Here is a 12,543-nt window from a genome sequence, read left to right as displayed (position 1 = left end):
ATCACAACAAGGGACTGGCAACTCATACAAGGCAATAGAACCCTCTGGTAGTTTTAAATCAACTTCTGTTCCTCTAAGATAGCTGTTTAGTACACAAAAACTTGTACAAAATCACAGAACACAGAGTGATCTGTTTGAAAGGATCTTAGGGATTATCTTGTCACAATCCCCCTGCCACAGGCAGGAACAGCCTCAGCTTGGAGTCCTGTGCACCCTGAACTTCAACATTTCTAGGGATGGGGCATCCACAGCCTCTTTGATGTGTCATCACCCTCACTATGAAAATTTTTGTTCTTATATCTCCTTCTTTATGATCTAAACCTACCCTTCCAGTTTAAAACCATTGCCCCACATCCTGCCACTGTGTCCTGTCCCACATCCTTTCTCTCAAGCCTATCAACTGTACCATACAGTTTGGTGCCATCCACAAAATTCAATCCCACTAAGTTCCTTGGTGACTCCACTTGTGACTGATCTCCACTTGGAAATATTAATCTACCAGTATATTTCATGCATTGGAAATATGTATTTATTTTTAAATTGAGGTCTTTTAGTGAAATGCCATGATTGTTAACTGAAATTAAATCAATTATTCCTACTACAGATATTGTCTATTTCATATAATGTTTCAGTGCAACTATTACTAATTCTGGCTTGCATGGTGGCATGATAGCAACTTTTAATTAAAATACATCTGAAGTGGAAACTTCATAGCATCATAGAAAACAAGTTTCATTCTCTAGACCAGGATAGAATACAAAAAAAACTAAAGCTAATATTCTCTGAAATAGTTTAAAACAAGTTGGCCCTTGCATATATTAACAGCCTAGTATTGCTGGCAAATGAGTTGCTCAATCCTCAGACTCTAATTAAATGTTTCTGGTTTCCCAAGTTTGGGTTAGGATGGTTTTGTGCCAAGAGTAACTGTTGATGAAACCTAAAAATCATTTCCTATTTCCAGCAGACAATTAATGAGTTTGTAAGAATGCTATTTTGCACTACTTTCTGTAAGTCACTACTCTTTTTTTTTTTTTTCAATTTGTTCACTGGATAAGGATTAGAAAGAACATCCAGCTGAAAGCTGCTTCCCATTTCCTGACAGACTTTCAGTTTCCTCCCCAATTAACCCAATGACAAAATAATTACCTTGAAATTTCTTATAACAAAGTCAAAGCAGATTTTCATCTTTTCCAATGCCCTTATCCAAGAAGGTGTTGGCAAAGGAAGCCTGAAAATATCGATAATGTAAATTTTAGTGTTTCATTGTTGACTTTTTCTCTCCAAAAAGGTTCTCTTTGTGAATCACCTACAGGGCTTAAGTATCCACTCTAAAATAGTTATAAAGCCTCTAACTAATTTGTAGGAAGGGAAATACAGAATTTTATATTTCAGAGTAGTGAATAGTCTAAAATCCATGGTAATAAACACTAAACACTCAAATCAGAAAATGGGGAGAAATAGCAGTGGAAATCTTTTGGGATAATTTTTCTCCAGTGTTTGACTGACTAATTACTCCAAATTACTGATTCCTTGAACACAGAAACTATGAAATCTTAAAAGCAAGAGTCAAATTTCAACAAGAAAAAGTTAATTTCTCTAAGTCATTATCCCTAAAGCCAACTGTATATAGAGCATTTTCAAGATTATGTAATTGGGTTCCTCAAACACCAACTTTTGGAACTTGTTTCTGAATGTCCAAGTTTAATCCATTTAAAATTAAATAAATTAAAAGAAATCTGTTATATTTACATGACATCATTCAGAATAACAAATGTTTTTTGCTCAAAGCTGTGGCTACATTTACAGTCATAAAATGTCATTCAGACAAATTTGACACTTGAATCCAGTGAGATATATAATTATGTGAAAAATTCTATTATTTATTATTCTAATTATTTACTAGCCTAACTTGTCATAATAAGTGAAAGAGTAACTTAAATACTTTTTCTCCTTTGTTTTTTTTTTTTTTCTTTTTTGTTTGCTTGTTTGAATTTTGGTTTTTCCTTTAGGGGAGAAGGGAAGGGAGGGAAGACAAGAGGGAGCTAGCACTCCCTCCAGCTGCTTGCAAAAGGTCAGAGTATAAAAATGTGACACTGTACTCATAGGGATGATTTCACTTCCAGTTGTGGTTTAATAACAAATGGATTCTTTCCTCAAAAAACACCAGTTTCTCTATTACTCTACTAGAGAACTTAGAAAATTTAGACTGCCAATAAGCCTGAGAAGAAGAGACAATCTTATGTGTTTATTTAATCAGGAAAATGACAACAGTCATAACTTTACTTCCTTTACATATCTTAGAGGAATAAAGAATAAAAATATAGACTGCAAAGAGCATTCTTCTCTTCATTGTGAAGTCTTTTGATAAATATACTTAAACACTCTTTGTGCAATGGCTAAATATATTATAGAAACCAAAAAATCCATACTTTTACTTAACAATTCTTCAGAGAACTTCATACAGAGCTCTTTGAGCAAATTAAGTTGTCTCTTGCAGAAAAAATTACCAGAGTACATAGTACTGACTATGGATGTGCTTTTTCATTCTTGTTTATTTGTTCACATGTATCTATCCTTAAAACTACACTTGACAAGACATAATTATTGTGCAGTAACACTAAATAAATCAAGGGGTAAGGTCTACAAAGTATTACTTATACACTTGCTTTCCTCTGCCTGAAATAAACTCATTAATTGTAGTAGAATAACTTAGAAAAACTTGTGTCAACTATCTAAACCATCAATTAATAACTAGGGTAATTAATTCTTTTTTCATAAATAACTTTAGAGCGATTTTCAAGAGCTGACAAGGAATTGTAATACAGATACATACAATTATTGGGTAAAGAGTCAGGAGACACAGGGATGAACCAGGACAAAGAGATGTTTGATTGCAGTTCTCAAGGCAAACTAGAAAGAATTCTAGAAAGATATATATATATTTTTTTTTTTAATGAGAAACTGCCCAAAGCAAATCCATGGGAAAAATAGCCAAGGAAATACAGTACACTTTTTTAAAAACCCAAAAAGCCACAAACCACTATTTTTCCTGACCTGATACAGAGCAATTTGCTTTGTTCCCAGGGATAAAGCTTTTAATACAGTACCTTCCTTATTCATTAAGACACTTTTTGACATGATACACTAGTTCAGTTCTTCTGACTTGTCCTGTAACTACATTAGTCAGAACAGAGCCAAAAGCTGCTCCCTGTCCATCCATTACTACTATAATAGGAATAGAAGATCCATTTTTTAAAATCTTCTTTACAATTTCACTAATAATTTCTAAAGAATCAATGATAACAAAATTCCTTTCAATAACATCAGTTTCAAAGTCATTCTAGCATTTAAATAACCCCTACAGGAAACATTTATATACAGCTGAGTGTATCCTTATAAACATTCCCTAAATTTTATCACGCTATCACCAGTATAGTCCCATCCCAAGCTGATCTCAGTCAGTGGCTACAGGTGGGAAGGAATTTGTTTGGACAGAGACAGCTATTCCCTGAAGCAGCAGGATGCCCAGCTCTATTGTGTGCACTGCTCTCCATCTCCACTTTCAGCCACCTTCCAGAGATAAAAATTCCTATCTTTATGCCATTGTTAAGAAAATGGCATCCCTTTCAAGACTGTAATTAATACATATATTGCATATATCAGCATAATTATTTGCATATTATTTCTGATCTGCTTGCCATACCATATGCTACTGACTTTTTGAAATGCTTCAGCATTTTGATTGTTTTCCACTTTGTAGACATAGCCATTAATTGATTTCTTACCTGTTATTTATTTTATGCTTTTTTTTAATGAGTTTTTCAAAAATGGATTTCAAATGGATCTCTGCATTACATAACATGTACATAATAGAATAAAAAAAACCCCCAAAATTGTCATAATGTTTCCATCTTTCCCTACTATGAGTTGTACCATGCCTAATTTTCCTCCAACCTTGAATTTCTCTGGATAAAACCCTATTAAAAGAAAGTCAACATCCCTCCTTTCATTTGTGGATTCTTATCAAACTTACACAATTATCAGCCTTTTCTCACACAATCTTCTATTCACAACAGATGCCAATCATGCAAACTGCAGCAGCAATCACTTAAGAACAGTGTGGAAGTTCTCAATTCAAGTGTGGATTACTAAATGCAAGATCATTATTGCATTTAGACTGATGCAAATTGATTCTCTGAGATGTGTTGAATCTTAGCTAATTTCATATATTTATTGAAATACCATAATCAACTTCAGGTAAGTGTGACTGCATTTATTCAAGATATAATTGAATTTAATTGGCTGCAAGTGGTCACCTCTATATTTCAAAATGTGCTACCTGACAATATTTAGAATGACTGACTGCAACTTTTCAGTGTGTCTTTCTTCACATCTGAATATCTTGTTTCACATATCAATATCACTGTGCCACTTTCTGTGCAGTTACATTTTAGAAACTTTACACAAAGCTGTGAATGCAATGTTGGAGGTTAATTAGGGAAACTGGACACTTCAAAGAAAGCTACATGGATTCTCATGTGAAACTCTGAGTTTTAGAGCACCTATGGATTTAAAGCTTCACAGTCTGTTATACCAAAGAACAGTATAACAATTTACAAAAAAAAAAAAAAAATACTGTACAACAATTAAGCTTAATTAAAAACTTTAAAAAGTAAAAAAATCAAGCAATTATACAGCAGCTCTCAATTGCACATACCATAAATCATATTACCATGGCTGAAACAGTTTTTGCACTATTATTTTAATTTTTCTGATTAAATTGCAGTAAGTTCCTATGTATCATCCCTTCTGTCAATGATTTCAGTAAACATTTGCTTCAAAGATGGAAATTTATAAACTGCAGTGACCCCGTACTTGAAAATATTTGCTTATTAGCATTTACAACAATGACTAAAAATAAGAAAAAACAAGACGAAACAAAGATTTTTAAGCATGGAAGGTCTTAAACTTTAAGGTTTAAATTTTATTAAGTACTTTTATATTGTCAGAGTCACCATCAAAATCCTTCAGTCTATTAGACGCAGAGTGCTAAGGAACATAGGCAGACAGTGTTTTTAAAGACAATCTTTAATCAAAATAATTACATTTATGAGGGGTGGGGGGAAGAATAAAAATCTCACTATTATGCTGCAAGCAGTGCTTCCTTAAAGCAGTCATTAAGAAATAACCTTTGCCAGCCAAATGAAATTCCAATGCATATTATGCAGATCTTTTAAGTACGGAGCCTTCCTAAACTAATTTGGTAGAAGAAGACTGGCATGAAATGAATTAAAATCTTCACAGCTTTATGTTTTACATAATGAAAAACAACTTACATCCCTGTTCTATTGTAATTACTCTAGAATCAACAATATACCAAAAAGACACCACATGACTGAGAATCTCTCTCATTGCCAACTCTCACTGCATTACCTTTAGTTTAGGTGCAATTATGGCCAAAGATTCTCCCCAGTGAAAGCACATTTGTGCCAACCATGGCACGGCATTGGATGCCCTTACGAATGCCAAAATGCAGCTTGGAGAATGGCACCTGCTCCTCACTAAATCCTCAAAAGCTGCAGAAAGAAATGCTTCAGTTCTTACACTCTGGGAAGTAACTGGATATGATTAATTAATTACGTGCAAACAACCCCTGCTTGCTCTTCCCTCTCTTCTTCCCGTGTCCCAAAACCTGCACATCTTAAGCCTGTGAGAAAATTTCTGAGCTGAGAGAAAAACTGAAAAGTCTTTAGATTAGAACTAGATGAGATAAGAAAGGCAAAGTCACAGACAGACAGACAGGTTTGTTAGGAACATTAGGATTTAAAAGGAAAGGAACATTAGGATTTAAAAGGAAGAACATGGCAAAAAGAAGGTAAAAGGAAGAAACGGTGATAAGGACAACCCAGTTCCACCAAGGGTCTGTGACAAGCAGTGGCAGTCTCCTTTCTCCCATCTGACTGGCACCTCCCTGGTCAGCAGAGTCTGTTCAGGTGTCATCCTGGAAGCAGTGAGTGTCCTAGCAGCCTGTGAATCCTATCTATCCTTTGTGTACTTGAAGTTTGCAGTCAAATCTTTGCACTCTAAAACGTGTGTCAATAAAGGGTCCCTGAGGTGGATGGCAAGAACACACAAAATGTGTTACCTGAAGTCTGCATCTCATGCTCATGTGCCAATTCTCCTTAAGAGCATTAAGCAAGGAACCAGAATCTTTAATACTATGATACTCCACAGAGCATCAACTTAAATATATTTAAAATGCTAATGGTGTAAGCAATAAAGTGTAGCAGTGAATCTATTCCATCCTGAAAACTGTTACAAACCATGGTGATGCTCCCAAAGAAGGCAACAAGTCTTTACATCCACTGATATTTAGAATTCATCACTGAAGGGAAAGAAAACCAAAAACATTCTGAACAGCTATGTTTAGAGAATTATGAGCTCAGACAGGTACCCCTACTAACCGAACACTAAACTCTGAAAGATTTATGTTCCAATTCATTCCACCTACTATCATCACCTCAGTGGCAGATAAAGACTGGCAAAACAGGCAATCAGAAAAAAAAAAGAACAATTTGGGTGAAGAACAGCTGTTTAAGGAAGCTTAAACACAGAGCTTGACAGAGGCTGCTGAAAACATCAGAAGATAAACGTGTCTTTAAAGAGCCAGATCCTAAAGGCAAGCAATATCAGTGGACCCTTTCTCCCCAGAAAAATCTAGCATAGGTTTTATGCAGGATTTAAACACTGGGTGGCAGAAAAGGCCACTGTCTCAGCATCCAAACATAGGTGGATGTTTTAGATGCAAGAGAGCACCCGAGACACCTGCCCGAGGCTGGACCACAGGACAAGGGCAAAAAAGCTTCAGGTGACCCACCCCACCCTGGAGGGGCAAGCTGGGGAAGAGGCCACCTACACCAGAACAAAGACACCACTTCAACACCTGACAGCTGCCCTGCTTCTGCAGCACTGGCAGCAAGGTTAAAAGCAGTTTCCGAGCTATGACAGTTTATAACACACTTTAAGAAAAAATTAATTAAAAAAAAAAAAGTACTGAGCTATAATCACCTGTTCCACCAGCAGTTCAGAAGACTGAGCTGGAGAGAACATCTGGACTGGTAGCAGGGGACTAGCAAGTCATCTGTTGCCCTGATGTAAAAACTGTGGCTCATGGGACAGTGTTTATACACACTAAAACCTACCTGTAGCATTTCAAAGCACATTTGGCATGGATAGCACTTGAAACTCCATTAAACTGATAAAGAAAAAACTTAGAGATTTCTCCCATTACACAGCTTAGTTATGTTTTTTAACCCCAAAAATATGGACACAACATCCAGTCTTAAAAAAATCCTTGAAAACAGGCATTAAAAAAAGCCCCAAAGGAGATGCTGGGGCACTTGCTGGCCCCAAATCCTTGTATCCAACATCACCTCTTACTCATCATACTGCTGCATCCAAGGAAGCTAGACTAAGTCAAATTAAAACTGCATTGTAAATCAATCTCTGACTTTTGTATCTAACTAATGTCCTAGACGGTGAAATAACTTAAATTTTTGCTTAATCACTCAAGTGAAAAGAGTCATTTGCTAAAAAAAACAAACAACTCCCTCCAAAAAATCCCAAACAAACAACAATTTAAAAAAAAAAAACAAACCTGAAGGCATCACATGATTTCTGACTTTTAATCCTACCATACTCCTAAAGGTTCACAGAAATATATCAGTATACCTATTGACATTCAGAATTGGATTAAGACAGAAAAGAATCCAACAAAGTCTAATGAAAAAACAGGAGAAGCCTTAAAAGTAAAAACAATGCTCTCAGACCTCGAGTCTAGAAGGGCAACATCATTTTCACATTCTATTTATGTAGTGCTGTGGGAAAAATCTTTACTAGGTAATATCTTGTTCTCTATTTTTAAATTATTTTGCCTGATTATTATTTTAGATACATTTGCTATTTGGAACAATGAATTTAAATTAAAACACAATCAACCACTCTAGCTGTAATTCCACCTGGTAGAATCCTTACTTAGGATGGGAGGGTGCTAACATTTATTTCGAGAGAGCTAACTTTAACAGGAACACAACAAAGGCCATTAATTTCCTCCAAAATTAACTGTACAGTGTTAACTACAGTACCAGTCCAGAGCTTCTGGCACCCCTTTAAGACCAAAGCATTTTCCTTCATGAATTCAGGCCTGGAAAAGCCAAAATATTAAAACAAATTATATAAAAGTATGTTTTTCAACAGAAAATATTAAAATCAATGGCAATTCTCACTGAAGCTTTGTGATTCTGGTTTTTGGGCTGCTTGCTGAGGAAGCAGGATAGACACAGATAAAGCCAGACAGGATGGAGATGATGGAGAGGAAGAGCCACTAAATTAGCATATTTGAGGAAAAAAAGCCTAGGATCTAGATTTTAGATAAAACTCACTAAAACGTGTAAGAGCTATGAAAATTATTAAAGTTTAGTTTTGGTTGATTTTTAAAGCACAGTTTATATGTTTTATTGAAAAAAGTTAAGCAAAAAGTATTCTATTGGCCAATAACCTTACCTGCAAGTTCTCATTTCAATGAAATCAAGTTTTTTTTCACCTGTGACAACATCATGAACAGCATAATTTTAAAATGCTCTTCACAAATTACAGAAAAGCTCCCTCTTCACATAACACTTGTATAAACATGGATTTAAAAAAAAAAAAATAAAAATGAAAAATTAAAACTTTGCCTTTATCTTTTAAAGTAACACTGTGGTGCAAAGATGCAGCACCCAGGCTGTCTGTTAAACAGGTTTACTATTGCTTTTCTTGGAGACACTCTCTACCTATTTGAATTTTACTAAAAAATAGTATTTAAGTGCACAAGAGATATAATCCTTTTTTTTTTTAGCATGGATATAGATCTTTTGCCACATTCTGTTACAGCAAGTATTCACAGTCCCCTTCACAGACAACTGAATAATCTTGCAAATGCTGTGAGATAAACTTACTTACATTTTGGCTTTCAAAGAAAATGTAGACAGACTAAACTGATAAAGCAACTGTTCCTTAATCTCTTTCACAGTACAGAATTAGTTTCTCTCAATTCCAAAGTGAATTGAGCATTCTTTGCATTTGATGTTTAAGTACCTGTAAAATTAACAATTCTTCCCACTACAGAGGGAAAGGGATTTAGTACAAGCTCTGCACAGGATAGAAGTGTTAGCTGAAGAAATTTCACTCAGCAAGCAATCTTTTCTGTAGACCATTCAACAGACTGTGTTTGCTGTCATTTGTTTTGAGCAAACTTTCCACATCTGCCAGCAACTTGAGTCTCTCTCACAGATTTTTAGACTCGCCTCATCCAGACTAGAGCTGCTCATCCACTGGTATGGAAATTAGCAGAATGCCAATACAGACTAAATAGGGGTGGGAAAAACCCCAAAGCCAACATTTTCAATGAAATGTCAGTTTGATTCTTTCTCAATTGTGCTTGGAACCTGCACACACAAAGAATAGGGGAAAATGCAAGCTATTTTTTTAATCAGTTCTGTGAAACTTACAATGATCATGAGGGTTATATCTTTTCAGCCTTAAAGCTTGATTGTAAACACATAGAGAATATTTACTGTCTCAGGTATTAGGGTGAAAGAATCCCTTAATGACTAGAAAAAGTTCACACTTCCTATGCTTGAAGAGGAAGAAGGGGAAGAGAGGGAAGACACAACTGTTTGAAAAGAGAACTCCAGATTTGTCATTGCATATCATGAGAGGGCAGGGGCTGGGAAATGGCCTTCAAGAGACCCTCAGTTGTCCATTGCAGAGCTTCAGGTTCTCTGATCTTTGCTATTCTCTGATCTCATCTCTTCCCACTTCCCCCTTCCAGCATTCAGCCTAGCACCTATTCCAATGTCACAGCATGAAAAGAAATTCCACAGTACAGGTACATACCACTGACCCAACTGAGCCATGGAGGGAGTTCTTCAGTTCTGCAGAAATATTTACCATTACCAAGTGCAACCTACAAAGCAGCTATTTGTTTCTCTTATTTATAAACACCCCCAAATACTCAATACCAGCACCACTTTCTTTCCCAGCAGGAAGAACCTGTGTCTGCTTGGAAGAGAGGAAGGTCCCTAACTGCATTCTATTGTCTCACTAGAGACATTGGCACTCACTTGTTGGCTACTCATAAACTTCAAATGAAATAAAATGTGTAATATTAAATATTGATACTAAAGCTGTAAGATTATTTGAAATACAATTTGAGTATGAATTTAAAGCTTAATAGGAAGGACTAAAATGCATTTCTTAGAACAATGAAATCACAATTCAAAAGCTCTCCCTCAATTAACCTGTTAAATTGTTCCAAATAACAAGTAAATAAAGAAAGAACAGCTCATCCTACTAAGTATTAAAGTGCACAAGTCAGTTTTCACACTGGTCTCTTGGTTTGACACTGTGAATTCTATTAAACAATTAGTATATGCTATGTAACATGACTTTTGCAATGGTGCAACATAATCACATCCATCCAGTCTATGGCAATTCAATGCAAGCAGGGGAGAAAAATGGGAAAAACTGCAGCACAAAACCCATAACAACTAAGACACCAAAACTCTACAGTTGCTCTGTGATGAGCCACCAGAGGACTATTCAAATGTAACCTTGAAAGGGTTAACCCAGAACTTTAATTGATAAGAAGTTCATACAGAATTATACATCTTAAGGGGGAAATAAGAGAATTTATCCTGGAATAAGTGTTTAATTTTCATAGAATTTCATTAATATATGCTTCAAGGAGATTGTAAAGTTATGCAAAATTTATTTTGGAATGTTTAGGGAAATAAAGGAAAGGAAAGGGAAGAACCAAAGTAGTTCAGGGATGAACAAACAGAAAAAAAATGTGAGAAGGAGACTGAAATAAGCTGGCTGCTTTTGCCTGTTTCTCCATTTAAACCACTGAAACAGTCAGTTTGATTCAGATTGATCAGTGTATGAGATCAATCTCCTTGCCCCCAACACCTCAGAGAATCCAGAGTAAACAATATTAAATACTAATAATCATCTGGCTTTAATACATGTTTTGACACACACTATATTTACACTAGATAATTAAGCTTGCTCAAACTGGGTCCCTAGTACTGAAAATGACCCCTGCTCTATATTAACTGTTGATTAACCTCCAGAAGCTCTTTGAAATGGAGTTAGTTTTCCTGGGGGAAAACTTTTCCCACATTTCAACCACTTGACAGTTTGTCAATAAACTTACAGAGTCTACAAGTTTTCATCAGCTTTTCTTATTATTTTATTTTTATATACAAACATAATCTAATATCTATATGCAACATACTATATATAGAATGAAAATATTAATATATTCTATAATGCATAAAATACACAATTCTATATTCCTATATAGCAGATATTTAAAATTATATTTATATAGAAATATATTTTAAAATAAAAAAACCTACACTATTATATAATATATACAATGCATATGATATACAACATGCACATAGGCAGGCATAGGTGACAGGAAAATAATAAAATTGAAATACTATCATTTAGTGTTAGATTTTAAGCATTTAGGCAAGTAGAGGAATTTAACTCTACATACTGAAACTGTTAAACAAGCCAAACTACTTTACCTGTTTGGGGAGGAATATAGTTTTAACAGAATGGTTATGAAATGATAACCACTAGCACAGCTGAAGTGATGTTTTATACTCACTTTGCATAGTCAAAGAGCCTGCTGTCCCAGAGCTGGTGAGTGCCTCTATACCCAGAATGGAAGAAACAAGAATCTGTACCATCAAACTGGTTGAGACCATCTTCTGAGTTTTTGGAGGCGTGGCTGTGCACCACATCCAGCAGGACTGTGATGCCCATGGAGTGAGCAACATCAATCATCTCCTTCAGGTCGTCAGGGGTTCCGTACCGGCTGTGGAAACAACGTGGCACAATCAGGGCTCATGCTGCCAACACTGAGCACTCATCATGGAAACCACATCAAAGCCAGCAGCTCTTCATCACCTGCTTTATGGATGCACACAGGTTGTTTTTTCAGCCTTCTGAGCAGCAGCTGTTGCTTACAAACTAACATTTTAAAGCATTTTTCATTAGAGGAATTCCATCATCCACACAATCCAGAAATGGATTCAGTTTTATTCTTCCCTTTTTAATAATACAACAAATTCAGTATAAAAGGTAACAGACACAACTTAAAGTTGCTATTTATTATTGAACACTTCCTTAGCTCATAAGGGACAAGAATATATTCATACTGCTGGAATAAAGTAACACAATGATTACAAAAGTAAGTGTATATCCACAAAGTCCAAAATATACACCATCTGCTGTTTTCCTGCCTAGTTATTTGGTTTAGGTACTACAGAATTTTCTTATTTTTTAAAAAATATTTTTGCCTCCTGTCTGACAAGCCTTTTTCAACTAATTAAGCCAGTTTAATAATGCCAATTTAAATTTTGCCTGGTTGCCACTTGAGCTGCTGTAAGATTAAAAAAAAAATAAATAAAAAATTGACTTCCACAT

General features: G+C 35.4%; 1 protein-coding gene across 4 annotated transcripts in view; it reads right to left on the bottom strand.

Annotated features, from left to right (window-relative positions):
- Nucleotides 1–12,543, bottom strand: part of GBE1 (1,4-alpha-glucan branching enzyme 1) — a 137,088-nt gene that overhangs the window by 61,984 nt on the left and 62,561 nt on the right. For all 4 annotated transcript variants that reach the window (XM_079314380.1, XM_079314381.1, XM_079314383.1 and 1 more), the window contains exon 7: nucleotides 11,723–11,932. In XM_079314380.1, the coding sequence (XP_079170506.1) occupies nucleotides 11,723–11,932 (210 nt within the window). The remainder of the gene's footprint in view (nucleotides 1–11,722; nucleotides 11,933–12,543) is intronic.

This window comes from Erithacus rubecula, assembly GCF_903797595.1.
Source record: "Erithacus rubecula genome assembly, chromosome: 1".
NCBI classification, from domain to species: Eukaryota; Metazoa; Chordata; class Aves; order Passeriformes; family Muscicapidae; genus Erithacus; species Erithacus rubecula.
Note: the sequence above shows the minus strand (reverse complement) of the source record. Positions and strands in the feature narration are given on the sequence as shown.